At 43.7% G+C, this 24591-nt stretch overlaps 1 protein-coding gene across 1 annotated transcript in view; it reads right to left on the bottom strand.

Moving 5' to 3' along the window:
- Positions 1 to 1688: 1688 nt before the first annotated feature.
- LOC115584414 (metabotropic glutamate receptor 6-like) overlaps positions 1689 to 24591 on the bottom strand; it is a 39479-nt gene continuing 16576 nt past the window's right edge. Inside the window, exons 10-16 of the mRNA XM_030421816.1 lie at positions 12068 to 12332; positions 8420 to 8655; positions 8152 to 8313; positions 7390 to 7539; positions 5799 to 5939; positions 5589 to 5705; positions 1689 to 3599 (exon numbers count right to left, since the gene is read on the bottom strand). Coding sequence (XP_030277676.1) covers positions 5616 to 5705; positions 5799 to 5939; positions 7390 to 7539; positions 8152 to 8313; positions 8420 to 8655; positions 12068 to 12332 — 1044 coding nt within the window. The 3' untranslated portion in view covers positions 1689 to 3599; positions 5589 to 5615. The remainder of the gene's footprint in view (positions 3600 to 5588; positions 5706 to 5798; positions 5940 to 7389; positions 7540 to 8151; positions 8314 to 8419; positions 8656 to 12067; positions 12333 to 24591) is intronic.

The following is a 24591-nucleotide window of genomic DNA, read 5'->3' as shown; positions in this document are numbered from 1 at the left end:
AATGGGGCTGATAGGCAAATTGCAAAGGGTCCAGAAATGTCCTTACCTGTGGCCTCAGCTGGGCTAAGACCAGTCTCTCCAGGACCTTCATCACATGAGATGTGTGAGCGACTGGTAGTCTGCCGGGTCGGATAGCCTCAACTTCTTGGGGACTGGAACCAGGCAGGACTTTTTCCAAAGCATCGGGACCTTCTCCTGACTCAGACTCAGGTTGTACAGATGTCCCAGTACAGGAGACAGCTGGCTGGCACAGGTCTTCTGGATCCTTACTTTCAACATCCGCCCGTATTTTGTCCAGTTCCACATTGACAGAGCTGATACTTTTGGTTAGAGAAAGTAAATCAGCTTGAATGGCTCCTAATTTTGACTCTGTATCTTCTCCCATCTTTACAGTCAGCGGTGCATTCAAATGAGAAAAGTAATAGTTGTCATAACGGTGAAAATCAATAAAAATAGCAATGCTGGGTCGAGCGGATTCGACCTAAGCCGCCATCTTGTCCATCTGATCATGTGACTCTCCAGCTTGATTTAGAGTTAATAAGTCCTGCTGATGCTGCCATGTTTCAGTTAAGCAAAGAAAGTCAATTTTCCTGTCTGTGATGATGTCACGGATGAGTCTGCAGTGTTGTTCACAGATGCTGATGCAGAGGATGTGGAGGAAACAGCGCCATTCACCCAAGCCAAGCGTCTCAGATTGATCAGTGTGTGCACCTGAGTATTTGAAGACCATGCCAGAAGTGGCAGAGCCACGACCATCCAACATCGCCGTGAGCCAGGGGAAAACACAGTAGCAGAGGAGGGCAATACAGGAGCCAGGCAGGGAATAATCCTGAGGTTGTGGTGGAGGGAGGACCAATGGAGTAATGTTGGATAAGAGTATTGAGTACACCGGTTTGAAAGTTAGCCTTGCTAGGGTAACAGCTGATCAGCAGAGAAAGGTGCCAATTGTTTAGGTGTGCAGCCTTTAAAGTCTGTAGCACAGCCCCAGAGATTGTAGAGACAGCTTGGCTTTCTTTTTTCAACAAAACAAGCAGTTTTGTTACGGACTGGGAAGCAGCAATATTCACGCCAGTGCAACCCTAACACTTCATGCCAGCATCCGGGTTCTACATCCTAAATGTGTTGTATTCATGTTTTATATGTGTTGTACATGTGTTGTATTTTTGCTGTACATATGTTGTATGTGTTGTACATATGTTGTATATGTGTTGTGCATGTGTTGTATGTGTTGTACATATGTTGTGTATGTGTTGTACATATGTTGTATGTGTTGTACATATGTTGTGTATGTGTTGTACATATGTTGTATATGTTGTACATATGTTGTGTATGTGTTGTACATATGTTGTATGTGTTGTACATATGTTGTGTATGTGTTGTACATATGTTGTATGTGTGCTGTTTGTGTGTTTTATTCATGTTGTATATTTGCTGTATATATGTTGTATATGTGTTGTACATATTTTGTATGTGTTGTACATATGTTGTATGTGTTGTACATATGTTGTATGTGTGCTGTTTGTGTGTTGTTTGTGTGTTTTATTCATGGTGTATATTTGTTGTATATATGTTGTGTATGTGTTGTATATGTGCTGTTTGTGTGTTTAATTCATGGTGTCTATTTGATGTATATATGTTGTGTATGTGTTGTATACTCCGTATGAAGAGAGTTTAATGAAACATCCAAGTTTAATATAAAGGTTTTTTTTATTCTCAGAGCAGAATCAAAGACTCACATCAGAAGTATAAATACATTAAACATATATACAGCATATAAAGTATGTGGACTTTTCCTTTAACTTAATTTGAAATATTTGATAAAACCATTACTGATGTACCAAACACGTGATCAATATATTGATCAATGGATTTAAACTGGGTTTAAATATGTAATTTCAATGGCTCATCACAGGAGTAAAAAGATCCATAAACATCATTGATCTCCTTTGATTGATCTCATTTTAAGTTGGACAGGTTGGAAACACTGGTGTTCATCCTAACCCTGACCCCTGACCCATGACAGGTCCTGGGAGGGTGTCTCCACAAGGCATTCTATTGATTTAATATCAGACACTTTTTCTTCTTCTACTCATTTAATATCAGACACTGTTTCTTCTTCTACTCATTTAATATCAGACACTGTTTGTTCTCAGTGAGGTTGAGGAACTTTCAGTAATTTAAACCTCGTCAGAAAACAAATCTAATTCTAAAAGAGTTTGTTTGCTGAACCTGACACAGAAAATAAAAAATGATGATATAAAAGTTGCTTTTTGATTGCTGGAAACAGAAGATGACAGAACAATCGTCCAGCAGCGGAATTGAACAACATTTCAGACTGAAAGTAAGCAGCCACAGAATCATTAGAACATCGTGTGTCATGAGCGAAAGCTCCACAACAGGTACTAAATGGACCTGATGAGTCAAATTGAACTGGATCAGTTTATGTAAGAAACAAATGAAGTCAAAGTCAACTTGATGTTTTCTATACAGCCACACACGAGAGGAGTGGTCAAAATTATTGATTTGGATTGAAGATATTGCAGAATCTGAATTTGTCTTAAAGACCACATAATTCATAACACTTTACTTTGAAAATCAGTTTACACTTTAACATTTCTTCCCGTAGAGGTTTGGATCACATGACTGCAGGAATGAAACTTGATTGGACAAACGTCTGAAGGACTGATATCCTCTGTCTGGCTGCATGTTGGAATATATGAATATGTTATCTTTAATGTATACAGTATATAAAGTGATTCTTATAATTATTATTATTATTTAAGATGGATCCAATCCAATAACATATGCGTGCTGAATAAAATCCGAAACAGTTTCAGCATTAGTCAGAAACACAAACTGATCCTGAAGCAGCTGCAAACAAATATTTCATCACCTCGTGTCTGAAATATTAATTGTGCCTTAACGAGACTGAAGAGACGAAGAAGAGAAACGAAGCTTCAACATGAGCCAACCATAAATAAATGAAAGAAGAGCAGCTGCAGTCACAGAAGTGGCTTGGGTACCGCTTGGCGATGCCTTGATCCACACATTTTACATATATTATCTTTTGTATGAAATATTCCGTCAATGCAACTTGTAGACTGTGATTCGGTTGTTCTGCTCTGTTCATGCAACATCTATTGCATGTTTGTCTTTCTGTCTGTCTGTCCAGAGAAGGATCCCTCTTCTGTGGCTCTTCCTGAAGTTTCTTCCATCATTTCTTTTTTACCCTGTTAAAAGTTTTTTTTTGTTATTAATGTAAAGTTTTAAGTCTTCGGAAAGAGGATGTCATACACTGTACAGATTGTAAAGCCAATTGATGCAATGTGATTGTGATTATGGGCTATATAAATAAAATTGATTTGATTTAACACTACCTGCTGAGGACTTCCTGTCTGAACCCCAGAAACCCTGATTTTCACAAAATAGCCCTGCGGATAGTCTTGTTTTGAAATGACCTGACACACATGAATGTGTTGTTGGTCAGTGTGTGTGTGTTTGTGTGTGTGTTAGTGTGTGTGTATGTTTGAGAGGGGGATCTAGCAAGTGATCTTCATAGAGATGATGACATCAGGCTCTGGACAGGAATTGGTCAGCAGCTGCATGAGAGGTGAGATTAAAAACATCAGTGAGGGTCAGGTCCTCATTATTGATCACAAACTGTCCCTATAGATACAAATTCAACATTATTGATCATTAAGTATTGACCATTAAGTATCAGTGAAACTGATCAGAACTCTCAGTGAATTCGGTAAAAAGGGTTTAGCTTTTTGACTGCCATGATCATAAAAATGTGTTAAATTATTAATTATTGATTGATTAAATATGTTAATTGTCAGCAATATTTCACTGTTGTTTCTGGTTAACATCACTGGTCCCCCTGTGCCCCCCTCTATTAATTCTCAAACAAACAGCTGTTTCCTCTGATGACAACTTCCTTTTTCAGAGATGAGATCTGATTGGCTGAGGGGCTGTATTGATTAGACAGGATATTTTTATTTCCTTCTGCAGGGAGTTGAACTGTCGCCTGCCGTGTTAGTGCCTTGCTCCAGAGCCCACAGCAGCTAAGCTGTTAACATGAATCTTTAACACGCAGCTAAAATATTCAGGAGTTCCTCCAGAAATATCTTCCACCTGTCAGGAGTCATCTCCATCCTGCTCAGCTTCCAACCCTGTTTACAGACTGAAGATGAGAACAGGCTGAAGATGATAACTGGTTGAAGATGATGACAGATTGAGGATGATAACAGGTTGAAGATGATAACAGGCTGAAGATGATAACAGGCTGAAGATGATAACAGGTTGAAGATGATAACAGGCTGAAGATGATAACAGGTTGAAGATGATAATAGGCTGAAGATGATGACAGGTTGAAGATGATAACAGGCTGAAGATGATAACAGATTGAAGATGATAACAGGCTGAAGATGATAACAGGTTGAAGATGATAACAGGCTGAAGATGATCACAGGTTGAAGATGATAACAGGCTGAAGATGATCACAGGTTGAAGATGATAATAGGCTGAAGATGATGACAGGTTGAAGATGATAACAGGTTGAAGATGATGACAGATTGAAGATGATAACAGGCTGAAGATGATAACAGGTTGAAGATGATAACAGGTTGAAGATGATAACAGGCTGAAGATGATAACAGGCTGAAGATGATAACTGGTTGAAGATGATGACAGATTGAAGATGATAACAGGCTGAAGATGATAACAGGTTGAAGATGATGACAGATTGAAGATGATAACAGGCTGAAGATGATAACAGGTTGAAGATGATAACAGGTTGAAGATGAGAATAGGCTGAAGATGAGAATAGGCTGAAGATGATAACAGGTTGAAGATGAGAATAGGCTGAAGATGAGAATAGGCTGAAGATGATAACAGGTTGAAGATGATAACAGGCTGAAGATGATAACAGGTTGAAGATGATAACAGGTTGAAGATGAGAATAGGCTGAAGATGATAACAGGTTGAAGATGATAACAGGCTGAAGATGATAACAGGCTGAAGATGATAACAGGCTGAAGATGATAACAGGCTGAAGATGATAACAGGTTGAAGATGAGAATAGGCTGAAGATGATAATAGGCTGAAGATGATAACAGGTTGAAGATGATAACAGGCTGAAGATGATAACAGGTTGAAGATGATAACAGGTTGAAGATGAGAATAGGCTGAAGATGATAACAGGTTGAAGATGATAACAGGCTGAAGATGATAACAGATTGAAGATGATAACAGGTTGAAGATGATAACAGGCTGAAGATGATGACAGGTTGAAGATGATAACAGGTTGAAGATGATAACAGGCTGAAGATGATTACAGGCTGAAGATGATAACAGGCTGAAGATGATAACAGGTTGAAGATGAGAATAGGCTGAAGATGATAACAGGTTGAAGATGATAACAGGCTGAAGATGATAACTGGTTGAAGATGATAACAGGTTGAAGATGATAACAGGCTGAAGATGATAACAGGCTGAGGAGGATAACAGGTTGAAGATGAAGGGGGAAAATATGATAACAGACTAAAAGTGTAACTGCAGTGGGTTGAATAGTGTGTCTGTTTCATTACCTGTAATTTGTAATTTTTACTGCAGTGCTACTGTGATCTGTCAGGCTCAATCTTTGTCTCTCCGTTCTGTTTCTCATTTGATGATTTTTGAGACAGTCTGGCAGCCTGGGCAACAGCCTGCAACACAGCAGCACATCAATATCAGAACAGGCAGCACAGCAACTACCTGAACAGGCAACACAGCATCTATCAAAACCGGCACACAGACACCTTGAAGCTTCTCTTCCTCTTCTGGACGTTCCTTTCTGGGTGAAAAATTATGACGTACACCTTCGGCATGTAGAGCATCCCGAGAGACACGAATGCACTGAGCGACATGGAAACAGTCAGAGTGGCTGTCTGGATGAACATCTGCAGAGACAGAGAGACACAGAGAACCTCACCACTAGAGCCACAGACATTCACTGACAGAGAACCTCACCACTAGAACCACAGATATTCACTAATAGAGAACCTCATCACTACAGCCACAGACATTCACTGACAGAAAACCTCAGTACTAGAACCACACTGACAGTGTGTGTTTTCTGCTGCATGGCTTCTGTCTGTTTCTGTCTGATGCTGCTGTTTTCCGTCATGTTACTTCAGGCTTTTGTTGTCTCTTTTATCTGTTTTTAGAAGCTCTGTGTAACTTTGGTTTGAACAGTTATTATTCTATAATTACATCCTGTGTTGGATAATCTGTTTAATCCAGCTGCTCCACTTTGTGTCTAATTCTGCAGTTGTTTATCTCTCAGTTAAAGACTATCTGTCCCTCCCTGAACTCACACTGAACCACAAACACTAAAGCAGCTTTAGTTTGATGTGTTGGCCTGATTTCTGTCAAATATTCTTCTCTCCTCAGATGAAACTAAACTCAGTCTCTCCTAAACTGCCTGTATGTCTCAGCACCTGCCTGTCTTTCTCACCACTGTCTGTCTGCTGCGATACCGTTTTGTTTGTTGACTGAAAAGAGGAGAATAAGAAGAGATGAGCAGTTGTCTCAGCACAGACAGGTGTCTCTGTATGCACAGGTGTCTCGGCACGGACAGGTGTCTCGGCACGGACAGGTGTCTCGGTATGGACAGGTGTCTCGGCACGGACAGGTGTCTCGGCATGGACAGGTGTCTCGGCACGGACAGGTGTCTCGGTACGGACAGGTGTCTCGGTATGGACAGGTGTCTCGGTATGGACAGGTATCTCGGTATGGACAGGTGTCTCGGTATGGACAGGTATCTCGGTATGGACAGGTGTCTCGGCACGGACAGGTGTCTCGGCACGGACAGGTGTCTCGGTATGGACAGGTGTCTCGGTACGGACAGGTGTCTCGGTATGCACAGGTGTCTCGACTGAAACACGTGGACACTTTGTTCATGAGGACTCTTCATTGATTTCACATGATTAACAGAGATTTCACTATCTCTTTCACTTTCTCTAAGAAAGAAAATTAGCTTACGGTTGCTGTGGTAAAAACTGGCTCCAGTTTAGCTACAGGACCTGACAGAAGTAATCCCCATATTTCATGAATGAAAGAGAAAACTGGTACCACAGGTGAGCAGGAAAATGGGTGGGAAAACAAAGATAGGAAGTGGAAAGTAATACATGACATACCAGGAGAGAACCTACAAAATAAAACAGGAAATAACTGAACCTGAACCTAAAAACCCTAACCATGATCAGGCCTGTATATGAGAAACTTATATCGGCCTCTCAGTCTCCCACACCCATTTAAGCAAATTTTTGGTCTTTCAACCTCCAATCTTCAATGCCCCCTTGAGTTGGTCATGATACCTAGTCCATCCTGGTTTGTCCTGTTTCTTACCTTCTCGGTGGACTGGGCTGTACCAAAGAAGATTGGTACAAAGGCTAGCCAGATGATACAGGTGGTGTACATGGTGAAACCAATTGGTTTGGCTTCATTAAATGTCTCTGGAACACCACGACTCTTCACCGCGTACACCGTACATGTTATCTAGGAACAACAATTATGCACGTTACGTAGCAACAAAACAATTAATACTCTTTATTGGTCTGATTGGTGATCAGTGTGACATAAAGAGGGAGGTTCACAACTTCAACATGAGATGATCAATAACCGATCAATGACAGATCAATGAGAAAAAAACGCAGAAAAATGGTTTAACACAAAATGCTAACTTTAATGAGGTGATTACTAAAGTGCAAAAATAAAACTGGGAACAAAAAGGAAAGCAAGGGAAAAAAAAACAAAGACTGAACTAACGACTGGACTTAAACTAACAAAACTAAGGAGGGGGATGAGGTTCAGGTAGAGAGAGGCGGAGAAACACAGATGAGGGAAAGCAGGGAAAGAAGGCAGGGAGCTGACAAGCTCGGAACAGGCCAGGGATGATGAGGCTGATGTGAGACAGGTGAGAGAGAAACACAGGAACACAAGAGCACAAACGAACACAAGAGCACAGGAACACTGGGGGGAACAGAACACTGTGAACACAGGTGAGCAGGAAATAGACAATCACAAAAAGACACTACAAAATAAGACAGGAAATACCTAAACCAAAACCATGACATCTTTACAAGGACCGGTACTAGATCATTATGTTACCATGAGTACGATGCTGTAGCTGAGACAGCAGATGATTGACAGGTCAGACATGTCACACTTCAGGATGCCTCGGGCTAGGTTGGGGTTTGGAGGGCGGAGCTCCTCGTAGTCAATGATGGTGTGAGGAGGGACGACAGCGAACCACACAAACACACCGAGGACCTAATACACACACACACACACACACACACACACACACACACTTGATAAACTTGAATCATGTGACAAGCTGCTGAAGCATAAGCAGGAGGTGATCTGAAATTCTCACCTGGACAGAGATGAGGACGAAGGTGATAATGAGCTGGGAGGTGGGGCTGATGAATTTTGGCGGGGTCACCGACCTCTTGCCTTGCTCAAATATGCGGTAGATGCGGTTGGTTTTGGTCAACATGGCAGAGTAGGTGATGGCCATACCAAGGCCCAGCAGCAGGCGCCGGAAGGCACAAGCCACCACACCCGGCTCTGCAATCATGAGGAAGGTGATCAGGTAGATCAGGAAGATACCTGCAAAGAAAGAAACAGGTGATCCAGGTCATCCTCAGTGCTGATGATGTTGTCTTGAATGCTGATTATCATCAGATAACCAGATTCACACCAGAGAAAGCAAGCTATGTTTTCATGGTGAAATATGAACTTTTTATCCTGTTGAAGTCAGGATCTGTCTACGTCCTGTAGCTCATAGTGAAGCATGAAGATCCAGTCCGTCTGAAAACTGATTCCATTACAGAGGTAGCTGCTCACTTGGATATCTGAATATGCTATGAGACAGACAGTGTCTCATGGTGGGCTGCGGCTCAGGTGCTACAGTGACAGGTTCTGTTAGGGGTCCGGCCTGAAAGGATGGATTTTTAAGGAGATTTTCAACAAGGTGTGGGCCCCACCCTTGCCTCTGCATCACCCTTGTGACCACCCCCTTCTCAATCAGCCCCAGAGACCACAGCTATAAAGATATCAGCAAATAGATTATTCTCGATAAGTCCTAAGCCCCTTTCACACATGCACTCTAACCCCTTGATTGCACTGGGAATGTCTCCGTAACCCGCCGTTTACGACGCTGTTTTGTTCCGTCCTCCACAGTCACTCTGAGTGACTCTGCTGTCCTGACATTGGTCGAGAGTTCGTTCCACCACTGAGGCACCAGAACAGAGAAGAGTCACGACTTTGCTGAGCGGGCTTACGTAGTTAAATTGTTCCTGGTCTTGCATTTCTGTAGTTCTTTTCCAGTCTACTGACAAAGCACTTTAAAATCAGGGATTCAAAACCAGCGACCTTCGAATTACTGGACAATCCGCTCTACCACTTGAGCTACATCCACCCCTGTTTTAAGTGTGTCTATCGTTTTACATTTCTACATTTCCAACTTCATTGTGACGTAGGGTTAGGGTTAGAGCCTCAGTTGGGACAGGTTGTTTTGTTTTGAAAACTGACCAGATGCATCAGGCCTCTCGGCTGTGTGACTTCCTGTGTGGCTCGATCTGCTCTGTGCAGACTGACGTGGACTTCGGTCCACTTATGTCAAAATAGACTCTGCATAAATTATCTGCAGAGCAGGGAGTATAGCCGCCAGCGCAGCTGGTGGAAACACATGCACTCAACTAGAAGTGCTGTGGCTGTATCGTGGCAGTAATGCAGCCGTGGCGGGCCAAGTGGAAACTGGAGTTTACCAGGAAGACCTGTATGTGGGAACACAAATGTCTACTGCGGTCTTTACTCTGCCAGCTGCCAAATCCTCAGTCTGTTGGAGCCACATGTGTGAATAGAGCAGACAGCTGTCCAGGGGGGAATTCACAGCAAGTGAATGAGGGTGTCGACACCATGTAATCCTCCAGTGCTGGTTTCATCAGTTGTAACACACTCAAACGCACTTCAGGACTTTAAACTGGTCATTGTCAAAAGTTCTGCAGAACATCTGCCCAGAACATTTCCCTGCTCGGTCTCACACTTGTCCACGTTGATGCTGGACACAGATCCATAAAGATGCATTTTCCTTTCTACGATGGGATCTTTGTTCACTCAGTGTAGCTGCTTCATATTCTTCTCTGCTTGCTTTGTTGATATTGCATAAACATCCAAATACATGTAGTATTGACATCAACGCAAACAAAGTCATCATTATAGAGCAGACTGTAGCTGCCCAAACAGAGAACTATGTGAACAAATCTGACACAGACCATCTGCTGCTGAATACGTGACCAATATCCTGATCTGATTCTCAAGATATTGATAGTAAATTAATAAGTTAATAAGATGATATGTGAAGGGGCTTTACAGTCCCTGTATCAAGTGCTGGGATATCATCAAAAACAATGGGGGTGGGGATTAGTGGGAGAGTGGCCCTGTAGCCAGATAGCAACTAGTGTTGTCATGATACCAAAGTAATGACTTCGGTACGATACCTGCCTAAAATATCTCGATACCGATACTGAAATGATACCACGGCGGAAAACTATAACTTCATCAAAAGTCGTGGATTAAAATTTTAGATGACAGAATGTGGAACTCAAAATGATGTATTCCTTTTTATTAATCAAAAAAACTTCAAAAGTCAAAATAAAAAAATATAGTTTTGTAAAAGCTGCTGAGCTTTATAGCTTCTGTATCCAAGAAGACAAGTGTCATCTTGTTTTGGTCATTTGTCTAGTTTGCTCTCAGAGATTATTAAATAACCTGATTTTCCATTAAAAGCTCAGTGCTTGTAGTAGAAACATTTTAACAGCACATTAATTACAATTTTATTCAGCATAAAAATAATGAACATGAATGACATTAACTGTAAATCTGGCAATTCATAAAATAAGATAATGCTTTATTCGTCCCACAAAGGGGAAATTTGCAATTTGCATTTCATGGTGATAAAGTTCAAACCCTGGATTATTAGCTTGCAAACTACATTAGTGCACTAAAGTACAACACAAATGACCCAGACCATCTCCAGGTGGAGGTCTGTGCTCTAATCAGACCATTTTCTAATAATATAAATTACAATATATATTATAAATTATTGACAAAAATGTACATGCTATGATTATATTACTAGTACTGAAAAAAGTTCGCTTGACTGACATCCGCGGGATATTTAACGTTATCTATCGCTAACCTGCATCTCTTTGAACTCTTTGAACAAGTCATGTTCTGTCAGCTGAAAGTGGCATGAGTGCTCCTGCCGACCGTCCTAGGCTTGTTGAAAAAGCAGACGCACGTTTCCAACAGTAATTGCAAGCCCATGGACACCACAAAGTCTGTCTGTAAACGACGCTTTAAATCTGTAATGACCAAGACACAGAGAACACAGAAGTGTGAAACTCATGTTGTTTGTGGGCTTCACGGTGGCTGCCAGCAACATCCAGATGGATCCTTGCCAGGTCAAGTTCTCCTGCCTGGCCAACCATCCCGGCTCTCCGGTGTTAACGCTTTGGATGGCCTCCTGGGAAATCTCCTATCTTCTCATATCCAGCTATTCTATCTATCCTGCAGTAAACTTGGTGTTCTCACCATTTCCTGTCACCTGAGCCACTCCCACCTGATCACCTTTTTTTGATTTCCTCCTCAGCTCAGGATTTATACCAGCCCATTGCCCAATTCTCCACTAGATTATTTGTGTGTCTTACCAGCCACATTGTTCCAGCCTATAAGTTGCTGCCTGTTGTAAACTCCAACTTACATTTTAGACTTTTCATCTTTGAGTGCTCCTCCTTTACCTGTTTTTTCTCTGCCTTCAACCTAAACTCTATCTGTCTGCTCTCTCTGTGACTCCTGCTTTTGTTTGCTAACCTGTTGCAGGATAAGTTCAACTGGCAGATTTGTACAACATTAGCAGTATTGTGAGGCCAATCCTGCAGGTGAAGCACTGGACTCACCAGTGGTTATTTGGTTCAGACCACAACGCTCATCATAGTGACTGAGTAGGAGTACATACCTGTTAGTAGTACGTAGCTGAGCTCCCTCCCTGACGCCCTTACAATTGGCGTGTCATTGAAGCGGATGAAGGTGATCACCACGCCACTTGTTGCTAGGATACCGAGCAAGGCAAGGGAGGCAGGTACTAGGGCCCAGGGGGAGTTCCACTCCAGTTTGATGATCGGAGTTGGGCGACAGGCGGTTCTGTTGGGGGCGGGACGCATGTCTGACGGACAGGTCTCACAGTTAAACTCATCAAGCTGGTACTGGTACCCATCGCAGAGCTGCAGACAGGTCAGAGAGACAGACAGATCAGGTTGGTGGCATACGATTACAGTGTAAATTAGTTTTATAATGAACCAATCAAAATATTGAATATAGAATCAACATTCAGTTTTGCTGTCAGTAGCCAATCAAATAAACTGTAACATTGATTTGTCTCATTGGATGAATCTGTTGACTCTCATCAATCAACTGATCAGAGGCAGAATGTAACGGACCTGCTGACAGCTGGAAACATCTGTTCTAGAGGTCTGCAGCCTGACCCGAGCCCTATGGAACCCGAGGTTTGCTGTGAACCCGCCTGAGTCGACCTGTCTGGCTGAAGAATGAGTTTTAAATAGCAGGAAACAGATTGTGACCTTTGACCTCAGACCAGTTTTCTGTTGTACTTCAAATGTTGCATTACAGTTGGGCTCATTGTCGGGTTGGCCTCCACGTCATGAGCAGTTCATGGGCACAGGCAGACCACAATTCTGTTTTGTCTGAGGGCTGTTTGTAGTTTTAATTCTTATATAGTTATAGTTATTTTATAGTGAGTTATAGTCATTATAATAATAATAATAATAATAATAATACATTTTATTTAAGAAGCGCCTTTCAAGACACTCAAGGACACTACAGGGGGACATCAGAATAAAACAATGGATAAAAAACAAATCAATTTAAAACATTCAATAGAACAACATTCAGACATCCAAATACAAAGAAAGAAAAAACATACAATAAACAACATTCAAAACATCGATGAACATACAGTGCACAACAATTAATAAAACAACAATAGAGGTAGGGCGTTGTTACAGTTAGGGGTGGAGTGAATAGGCAATTTTAAACAGGTGGGTTTTGAGTCTGGTTTTGAAAACAGGGAGAGAGTTGGTATTACAGATGTCGGGTGGTAAGGAGTTCCAGAGCTGGGGAGCAGAGCGGCTGAAAGCTCTGCTCCCCATGGTGCGGAGGTGTACAGGGGGGATAGTGAAGCGGAGGGAAGAGGAGGATCTGAGGGAGCGTGCTGGAGTGGAGATGCGAAGGAGATCAGACAAGTAAGGAGGTGCAAGGTTGTGAATAGCTTTGAAAGTGTACAGAAGGATTTTGAATTGAATTCTGTGTTTGATCGGTAGCCAGTGAAGCTGCTGTAGGATGGGCAGTAGGTGATTTGTTAATTTTTAACAAGGGGGATGGCCCAGTGGGAGCACCACCCTACCCACCTATGTACACCTCCCAAAGGACATTGTACGACGCCGTAACCATAACTGTGACATTTCTAATTCTACAATTCCATTTTATCCAGTTGTCTTCCTTCTCTACCTACTACAATTGTCTTTTTATAACTGCATTAAAGTAATACATCTTTAAATTGTATGTAGTGGACTAAGTTTATTAAGGCACGGTTTTCTCATGTTTCTCACAATACACTACAAGCAGGGTCATTTTAAGTTCCATGACCCCTTGGAATTTTTTACCGTCTAAATTCCTTGAAGGACACACAATGAACCTTATATTTAAAAAGTATAATGCAGAAAAACATGCTTGGGGTAATTAAACATTGGTGTAATGACACAGTTTGGCCAGCAGAGTGCGTTTCAATGGGGGATAAAACAGCTGGTGTCAGGAAATGTAACAGCTTCCTCACTAAAAGTTAAACTACAAACCAGCACAAAAATGACAATTGGCAACATAACATAAGCCACCATGTTCTGAAATGACACACTTAGAAATGCTAACAAAAAGTAACATTTTGGTTTCAGAACACGAAGAGCAAACTTTTGCTGATCTGGTCATTTTTTCGTTTTTATACAATCAGGAGTCTGTACAGGTTGTTTTATTTTGAAATGCGGATGCTCTTTGCCTTTCCCGTGTCTAAGACTTCTGGTCGGCGCGATCTGCTCTGTGCAGCTTGTTGCGCTTTCGTCAAAAATAAACCGGGCAGCTGGACGGCAAAGCAGCTGTGTCTGGCTTGACTTCACTGTGCACCGGAGCTGGTCGGGGCCACTTGTGATTTGTAACACACTATCTGCTACTAGGGGATGGAGAGTGATGGCAGGTTAACAAGGGGGATGCTTTTTGGTAATTTTGCTAACAAGGGGGACGGCATCCCCCCTCATATCGCCTACTGAGGATGGGGGTAATGTGGTGGGAAGAAGGGGTTTTGGTGATGATTCGTGCAGCAGAGTTTTGAACCAGTTGAAGCTTATGGAGGGACTTGTTAGGGAGACAAAGAAGAAGAGAGTTGCAGTAATCTAAACGGGAGGTGACAAGACTGTAGACAAGGAGTGTGGAGTTTGGTTTACTAGAGAGGTAGAGCTGGGTTTCATCGGCGTAGCAGTGGTACTGAATGTTAAATTTACGGAAAATGGTGCCATGGGGGAGGAGATAAGTGATGAAGAGAAGGGGGCCCAGGACAGAGCCCTGGGGCACACCTGTAGTGACTGGGGAGGGGTCAGAATTAAAGGATTTGAGCTGGATGAACTGAGTATGACCTGAGAGATAGGAGTGGAACCAGTGAAGGGGGGTGTGAGTGATGCCGATGGAGGAGAGTCTGCTGAGGAGGATAGGGTGGGAGATGGTGTCAGATGCTGCACTAAGGTCAAGGAGGATGAGGATGGAGAGAGAACCGCAATCAGCTGCAATAAGGAGGTCATTAGTGATTTTTATGAGGGCAGTTTCGGTGCTGTGGTGGGGGCAGAAACCAGACTGGAAAGGGTCATAAAGGGAATTTTGTGTAAGATGTGTATGTAATTGAGTGGCAACTACTTTTTCAAGGATTTTGGATATGAAAGGTAAGTTGGAGATGGGGCGGAGATTATTGTAATTATTGGGATCTGAGCCAGGGTTTTTCAGGATAGGGGTGATGGCTGCAGTTTTGAAGGATGGAGGAACAATTCCAGCGGTGAGTGAAGAGTGAATGATGGCAGAAATGAGGGGAAGAACAGATGGGAGGCAAGATTTGACCAGGGTGGTGGGGATTGGATCAAGCTGAGAGGTGGAGGGTTTAGATTTGCGGATGAGGTCAGATATTAAAGAGTCATTCAGGAGTTGGAAACTGGAAAAGTGCTGACAGTTCTGTGGGGGTGTAGATGAGGGGAGAGGGTGTGAACCTGAGTGTGAGTGTTGGTGGATGTTGGAAATTTTATCATTAAAAAACTGCATTAGGGAGTTACAGATGTCAGTTGAGTATAGGTGGAGAGGTAGGGAGTCGGGTGGTTGGAGAATTTTGTGACGTAATGTGAACAGTGATTTGGTGATTCCATCATTGGAGATGATTAGACTGGAGTAGTGGTTTGTTTTTGCTTGAGTAATTGAGTCCTTGTAATGGAGTATGTGGGTTATGTACATTTCTTTGTGAATAGTGAGTCCTGTTTTTTTATGGAGTCGTTCGAGTTGGCGTCCTTTAGCTTTCATGGCGCAGAGATGAGGGGTATACCAAGGGGCAGTTGTGGAGAAGGAAACAGACTGTGTTTTGACTGGAGCAAGAGAGTTGAGGATATCGTTGAGACTGTTGTTGTAGTGGGTTACCAGTTCATCAGGGGTGGAAGGATGGTCCGGGAGCAGGATATTGTTAATGTTGGAGCAGAGAGTATCTTTATTAATGTTCTTTAAGTTCCGGAACGAAATGGAGCGTGATGACTTAATTGTAGAGAGATGGAGTGCTGTGCTAAAAGAGATGAGAAAATGGTCACTTACATGGAGTTCATCAGCTGTGCAGTTGGAGGGGGTGAGACCAGAACAGCAGATTCAGTCCAGAGTGTGACCTTTTGTGTGTGTCAGGAAGTCGATGAATTGATGGAGTCCAAAACTGTCCAGACATGATGAGAGATTTCTGGTGAGGGACAGATTACTGTTGTCCATGTGTATATTGAAGTCCCCCAGCAGTATTATATTTGGTGATAAAGTGGATAGATGGGTGAGTAAGACGGCCAAATCATTTAAAAAGTCACTGTGGAGCTTGGGGGGACGATATAGAGTAGCAATGATGGTGGGAATGGGACCAGGGAGCTTCAATACAAGATGTTCAAATGAGGAGAGAGCAGGCAGAGACATTGGGAGGACTTTCCACTTTTTGCGGTGGATTACTGCGATACCTCCACCACGGTGTGGCCACGGGGGTGGCAGAGGTAAACAAAGTCCGGTGGGGTGGAATCGTTTAGTGAGGAAAAGTCATTGGGCTGTTGCCAGGTTTCAGTCAAACAGAGGAAGTCGAGCTTGTGGTCAGTCAGGAGATCATGGATGAATTGACCCTTGTTTGTGAGTGAGCGGATGTTAAGGAGTCCAAAGTTGACAGAGGTGTTATCATGTTTGGTGGGAGTGAAAGCCAGCCTAGATAGGCTGGCTAATACAGTGTGATTAACAGTCCGGGTGGTGTTTCTACTAAGGTGGTGTCTGTTTGTAATATGGCCAGGAATATTGTAGAGAGTGCTGATAGGAAGAATGGGTGGAGAAGCTGGCAGTGGGGTTGGTGCCAAGGGTCCTCCCTGACAGTAGGGGGAGCCAGAGCTGCGGGTGACCTGAGATGGGGTTAGAGGAGAGGAAGGATTGAGGGGGTGTGTATTGAGTGTAAACAGTCAGTCACATGGCGAGGATTGCACAGCGTGCTGAATGTTAGCAGCTAGCTTTTTTGAGCCGAGGATATTTGGATGGAGACGTCTTTTTTGAAGAAAGTGGGGCGCTCCCAAAACAGATTAAAATTGTCCACGAAGCCTACGTCGTTGGCCCTGCAGACGGACTGGAGCCAGCTGTGAAGGCTGAGAACTCCGGTACTGCATCCAAGAGTGGGGATAGGACCAGAAATGAAGACCGATCTGTCGCATTGTTTCCGAAAGTTAAAAAGGTTGTTGAAGTCAACTTTGGTCAGTTCAGATTGTTGACGGGCAGTGTCATTTGTTCCCACGTTAACAATAATTCTGACGATGGAGGAGGGGAGAGATGGTATTAGCTCCTGGAGTTTTCCCAGGATGACGGGGGGCTGTGGCACCAGGGAAACAGTGATTTGCTGCGTTAAAGAAGCGGACATTTCTTATTATGGAGTCCCCTACTATCAGTGTACTCAGGGAAAATAGCAGACGCAGGGACGAAGACTGAGTGCAGGCAGGAGGAGGAGAGGGGTCGTGCCATTGAGAGCGTGCCCTCTTTGTTTCTGAGGCTGGCACCGGAGACCCGGTTTTAGGGTGCGGGGTGAGGTGCACGAAGCCCAGTCACAGAGGAGGGAGACGATGTGTGGGACGGTGCTCAGCAGAAGAGACGCATGGTTTGGGCAGCTCCATGGAGAGTGGAGACGGCGACAAGGGGGCATCATGCTCCGGAGAGGACTGTGAGGAGCGGTGACTGGTGAGAGGAGGGAAATCTGTTCCTCCAGGATGGAGAATGCATTGGTCAGCTGGAGGGCCTGGGGAGGATGGAGGCGAGATAATAGCTTCCCGCTGTGTTTACCTCTGCGGGCCTCCATGGCTCCTTCTGGCTAGGTGTGGAGCTAGCCGGGGCCTTGGGCTTAGCTCCCAGTTTGATCCAGTGGTTAGGGGGCTGTGCGGCGGAGAGATCCAGGCAGGGGAAAGTCGAGTCCATTTCACCGGCAGTTGAGGAGGCGGCAGCGGGGCCCATGGTGACCAGTGAGTCGAGAAGTTGTTCATCATCCTGGATTTGGTACAGGACGGATATTCTTCCTTCCAGCTCTGAGATCTTCTGGGTCAGGCGGAGACAGCTGTCGCATCCGGATGGTGAGGTGAGTGGAGGCATTTCTTTATCTGGACCAGTGGGGTTTGCTGATAAAAGAGAAACAATTGTGGCCAGTAAAAGGGAATCGCAACAGGAGTAAAAATAGTTGTCTTACTGAAGTAAGCAGGCAGCAGGCAGAGAGCACAGGGCAAGACTTACTCGCGAGGGCTTCACAACGGGAGCCCACAGCGGAGAAGGATAGTTGTCATGATGCATACAGGGGTCCAGCAAGGACACGGGACTTACCGACACAGGCCCAAATACTGGGCCTGCTGAGGTGGGTCAGCCTTCGGTAAGCGGGGTAGGCTACTTCTTGGATTGTAGTGCTGGTAACGCAGGTGGAGTCCGTGAGAGGTTGCGGTGCTGTTAGCGGTTGGCTAGTTAGCTACCAGGCTAAAAACAAACCAATTACTCAGGTTTTCCCCGCTGATTTTAGGATCCAGATGTCCGATGACTGTCCGATGACTAAACTCGTATTTTCCTGTAGCTGCGAATGTAGATCCACTGTTGGGTATAGACAGTTCGTGATAGCTGTTCTGTCAGGAGCAGTGTCTGCTGAACGTAAAATGTAGCTTGTGCAATAAACCGCTGTCGTAAACAAAATGTCACCGATACAGTTATAGTTATTATATAGTTAGAGTTATAGTTGTTATAAAGTGAGTTATAGTTATTATACAGTTAGAGTTATTATATAGTTAGAGTTATAGTTATTATACAGTTATAGTTATTACATAGTTAGAGTTAGAGTTATTATACAGTTGTAGTTATTATATAATGAGTTGAAGTTATTATACAGTTATAGTTATTATATAATGACTTATAGTTATTATACAGTTATAGTTATTATAAAGTTAGCGTTAGTATGCAGTTATAGTTATTATGCAGTTATAGTTATTATATAGCTAAAATTATTATACAGTTAGAGTTGCTATACAGTTACAGTTATTATATTGTGAGTTATAGTTATTATATAGTTAAAGTTATTAGACAATGAGTTATAATAATAATAATAATTATAATTATACATTTTATTCGATGGCGCCTTTCAAGGCACCCAAGGTCACCTTACATAGAATAAAAGCATAAAATAACAACAGCACAGATTATTAAAACCAAACATTAACCTAAAAAATAAGAAACAGGTATAGTGCACAGTGACCAGGCAGAGTGAGTCTGCCATTTTAAACAGGTGGGTTTGGAGTTTGGATTTGAATGTTGTGATGGAGTCTGACTGTCTTATGTGTGGGGGGAGGGAGTTCCATAGTCTTGGTTCCCAGCAGCTGAAGGCTTGGGCACTCATAGTACTGAGGCGTGATGTGGGGATGGTGAGTAGTCCAGCAGAAGTTGAGAGGAGGGTGCCGAAGAGGCTGTATTCTTGGAGGAGGTCGCAGAGGTAGGTGGGGGCTAGATGGTGGAGAGCTTTGCATGTGAGGAGGAAGTTTTTGTAGTGGATGCAGTATTGTACCGGGAGCCAGTGAAGTTGGATGAGAATAAAGGTGATGTGGTCAGATGATTTGGTGCGGGTGATGATCCGGGTGGCCGAGTTCTGAATATATTGCAGTCTGTTGTTGAGTTTGGTGGGGAGTCCAGTGGGGAGGCCATTGTAGTAGTCGATGTGGGAAATGACAAATGTGTGAACCAGGATTTCAGTGCTGGATTGGGCAAGTGATGGGCGGAGTCTGGAGATGGAAGAAGGCTGCCTGGGTGATGTTTTGAATGTGGGGTGCAAATGAGAGGGTGCTGTCCAGAATGATGACGGGGGTCTTGACTTGGGGGGAGAAGGGTACAGTATATCCTTCGATGAAGATGGGTGGGGCTGGGGTGTGTTGTGATTTGGTGAGGGTGGATTTGGAGCCAATGATCAGGGCCTCGGTTTTATTGCCGTTAAGCTTCAGGAAGTTCCTGCTCATCCAGCTCCGTTGGGTTTGGAGGAGATGTAGACCTGTGTATCATCAGCATATCAGTGAAAGTGGATCCCATGATGACGGAGGATTGTGCCCAGGGGAAGGAGGTAGATGATGAAGAGGAGTGGACCCAAGACTGACCCTTGGGGCACACCCAGTGAGGTACCTGAACACCCAGACTTGTGGTCCCTTAATTGCACGAATTGTTGGCGGTCAGTGAGGTACGATGTAAACCAGCAAAGTGCAGCACCAGTGATCCTAATACCAGCCAGGCGGTCCAGCAGTATTGTGTGGGAGATAGTGTCGAATGCCGCACTGAGGTCGAGGAGGATGAGAATGGTAAGAAGTCCAGAGTCAGCTGCACGGAGGAGGTCGTTAGTGATTTTGACCAGGGCTGCTTCAGTGCTATGTTTTGGACGGAAACCGGATTGGAAAAGGTTCATGGAGGTTTTTTGGGTCAAGGTGTGACTGTAGATGTGCAGCAACCACCCTTTCAAGTGTTTTGGAGTTGAAGGGGAGGTTAGAGATGGGCGGGTAAAGGTTAAGGTCAGTTGGGTCAGCACCAGGTTTTTTTCAGGATGGGTGTGAAAGCAGCCAGTTTGAGAGTGGGGGGTACAGTGCCAGTGGTGAGGTAGGAGTTAATTATATTGGTGATCATGGGATAAATGGATGGCAGACAGGCTTTGACGAGGGAGGTGGGCAGAGGATCAAGCTGACAGGTGGTGGCTTTGGCTTTGCAGGTGAGTTCAGAGATGGTGTGTTCTAGGGCTGCACGATTCTGGAAAAAATGTGAATCACGATTTTTTTGCTTAGAATTGAGATCACGATTCTCTGGCACGATTTCTTTCACAAAATGTTTATTGCACTGATGAACTTGAACAAAACAAAACAAAAAAACATGATAGTATGGCAGATACTACTATGCCTCTGCCAAAGCAATGTTTTTTTGTTCATTTCAAGTTCTATCATTGGATGAGAAATTATTTTTACACAAATTAAAAAAAAAAAAAATTAGTCTCCCAAGATGAGAGGGCATCCTTTTATACCTCATGTTGTACAGTGTTTATTGGGGCCGTATCTTAAGCTAGGTGATATGTGATAGCTGCTGTGATCGGCTTTCTAAATCGGAGGCATAATTTTCTTCCTTTTCCAAAAGCTGCCTCAGAGGTAGAGGTAAACATGTGACGTGACGTGAAGCCCGACGTTGGGCTGTGAGCAGTTGACAACGAATTTGTCTTCAAAATAAGAGCTTTACATTACACCCCATTGGAGTTTAGAGCTGGGTTCTTAGCTGGGGGCTTTTAATTTGAAAGTAGCAACCGTTCCTAGATTGTGGCTACAACAACAAGCTAACACAACCATACAGCTAGAGATCCAGGAGACGCTAGCATCTCCTGATCTCAGCGGCTGTCCAGTTGTTCATCTAGCAGGCGAGGCGGAAATAAGTATACCCTCCGAGGCGGGAAATCGGCGGACCAAAACAGACCCCCAATTTGCTGCCCTCTATCTAAAACCGCGGACCTAGCCGCCAAAAGGACGGTAGATTGGCGGCTTGCTGCCCTGTCTAAAAACGGCTTCTCTTTCACTCCTTCCATACACTTAACTGCAGGCGGGCTTCCTCCACTGAATCACGTGTTGTAAAGACGCTTTACCACAGGTTGAGGGAGGAGGCAGCGACAGTGCTGCGTTTGGGGGCGTTCAAAGAATCCAGGAGGAAAATAGGAGCATTTGTTTGTGATTCAGCTCGAGATATAAAATGCTTCAGAATCGCTGTGTGTAGATATGAGATCACGTGTATGTGTGAATCGAGATCGCGATTTTTTAAAGATTTTTTGTGCAGCCCTAGTGTGTTCTGATACTGGTGTTAAGTCGGAGAGGGAGCTGATGAGAGGTTGGCTGGTGTTGATCATCCAGGTTGGATCTTTTGAGAAGGTGCAGGATGAGGCCAGCTGTTGGTGAATGGTATTGATTTTAAAGCTGGAGAAGTCCAGGAAAGCAGTGCACTGATCGGTGGATATGTCTGGTGGGAGGGTTTTAGGAGTCTAAATTAGGTGGCTGACCATTGAGAAGAGGACTCTGTTGTTACCTGTACCAGTGTTAATGAGGTTAGAGTGGTATGCAGATTTAGCAGTAATAAGTGCGTTCTTGTAGTGATGAAGGTGGTCCGAGTACATTTGGTGTACAGTAAGTCTGTTTTCTTGTACAGTCGACGGCCTGTGGCTTTGAGCTGGCGTAGGTCAGGGGTAAACCAGGGAGCAGTGTGAGTAAATGAGACTGAGTGGGCTTTCAGAGGGGCCAGGGTCTTGAGGGCAGAGGAGAGTGAGTCACCATCGGTGATGTTGAGGTTGGTAGGAGTGATGTCAGTGTAGCAAATTAAGTCCAGTATGTGGCCTTTGTTATGGGTTGGGAGACTAACATGTTGTGTGATACCAAGACAGTCCAGGAGTGATGTGAAGTCATTGGCAAAGATACTGGATGGATTGTCAATGTGGATGTTGAAATCGCCGAGGATAACAGCTGGGGACATTGCACATACAGTTGTTAGTAGTGATGAGAATTCATTGAGGAAAACAGCAGAGGGTTTTGGTGGCCTGTACATGATAACAATGATGGTGGGTTTGAGGCCTGTGAGTTTTACAGCTAAACATTCAAAAGAGCAGTGATGGGGGACAGTGACAGCAGTGACTTTGATGTTATCATGGTGAAGGAGAGTGAGACCACTGACCAAAAAGAGTGGATGTTTGTGTTGCTGTTGTGTTGACTGTATTGAAAGTTCCATCCAGAACCTCTGTGGATGTATCTCGGTCGTTTGAGAACGTAGTGGTGGTGTGCAAGCTGTGGTGGAGGGGTCCTGGAGAAGGTCTGGAGACGCAACATCTCCGTTACAGAATAACGGAGCGGCAGAGTTGCACTCATCAGAGTCAAATACAGCGCAATCCAGAGGAACAGATTAAAAATCCACATAATGTAAAATGGTCAGCGACGTAGTCCAGCGGTAGATGACCCAGGTGATGAAGCCACAAAACCAGCGCGGTGGAGACAGAGGAATGAAGCATGTAGGCTGTAGCTTCACTGGAGACGGGGAAACAGCTGAGCGACACCAGGGATTAGCAGCAGGCTAGCCGACCGGCAAGTGAACACCCTCGGGGCATTGGTGTGTTGGGGATGCAGCGTCCTCTGCGTTGACAGCAATCCGTGGGTTAGGGTTAGGGCGCAGGTAAGCATCCAGGAGAGCTGGCAGGGTGGCAGTGGACCAGTCGGATCGAGCGTGATTCGTGGGGCATGTCAGAGCAGGCTATCCAGCCACAGAGTGCAGAGAGGAGTCCCAGGAGTCTGTGGCTGTGTCTTAATTCAGGGTCTGCACACTTCGAGTGCGCATTTGAAGTGCAATTGCGTCACAACGCCCCGCGAAGGGTGTCCCAATTCAAAGTGTTCTCATAATGCACCCCACAAATGCACCCTGCTTTTACCTGTTTTTGGAGTGTGCACTGCTACTACCCTTCGTGGTCTCACATATCCCAAGATTCCTTGTGCACCCGAAGAGAAGACATAAATAAATAACCTCAAGTGACGCAGATCTCGTATTTAAATGTAAGTATCGGGTCTATACTCGGTTTTTACTCCTTTGAACATCCAACGCAAGATATGTTAAACTTCAGGGTAAATTACGTTGGTAATGCTCAGCTTGATGCCTTTGGAAGTAAAACCTTAAAAGCCTTCAATTTCAAACGTTAGATGTTCAGAGGTTGACTTATATCTTATATCTTATTGTGACTGTGGAGATGTTAGAGACTTTTTTTTACATAAATGGACCAAGATGAACAGATTCAGATCAGGCTGTGATCCCTGCTTTATTTCCAGACTGTAACACTGTAAAGTCTAGTTAAACGCTTGAATAAAGAGCTAAGTTTAAGATTATCCTTATGATGATTATATATTTTTTTGCTGTATTAGAACTCTTTTGTCTGTTGACATTACACAAAACGTCTTTTACATTTCATTGTGTTTTAGGGAGCAAACAGAGAGGAGGAAGAAGAGGATGAAGGAGGACACGAGGCTGCAGAGAGGATGGAGAGGCTCTTCTCTGCTCCAGAGGACATCCTTACATTATAGCTGTTGTTATTTAGTTAATGTATGAGTTCTTTTTAAATTGTTTGTTCATAATTGTTCATTTTATATAAATCATGAAATAAAATATTGTTCTATTGTTACACATTGTCTATTCCATTCAGTATTTACAGCTTAAGTATAATTTATGACAGGAAACAGCATCAAGTGCTACTTTTCAGGGACAACAAGGGATTTAATGTTTTCTTTTATTATTAAGGTCTTAACATTTACAACTATTTACATAATTACAGCATAAATAACTCTTTACAGATTATTATTCACTATTAACAAAAACAATTATAATTAAAAACAATATTAAAACAGTTAGAGATGATGGACCGTAACAGGCTGATGTGCTGCTGGGCTGGATGGTGTCAGTGGGACATCATCTGGGTCGGTACTCAGGGTGTTTGGTGGTCCAGTCTCCTCTGTCCACCACATCCTCCATCAACTGGGTTTGCAGTTCTGACTGGATTGACGGCTGCAATGTCACTAAGAATTTCTTAAGAAAGAGGCAATTTCATAATATAGTTATAATAAT

The sequence above is a fragment of the Sparus aurata genome, chromosome 7 (assembly GCF_900880675.1).
Source record: "Sparus aurata chromosome 7, fSpaAur1.1, whole genome shotgun sequence".
Taxonomy (NCBI): domain Eukaryota; kingdom Metazoa; phylum Chordata; class Actinopteri; order Spariformes; family Sparidae; genus Sparus; species Sparus aurata.
This window is presented reverse-complemented; position numbering and strand designations above follow the sequence as displayed.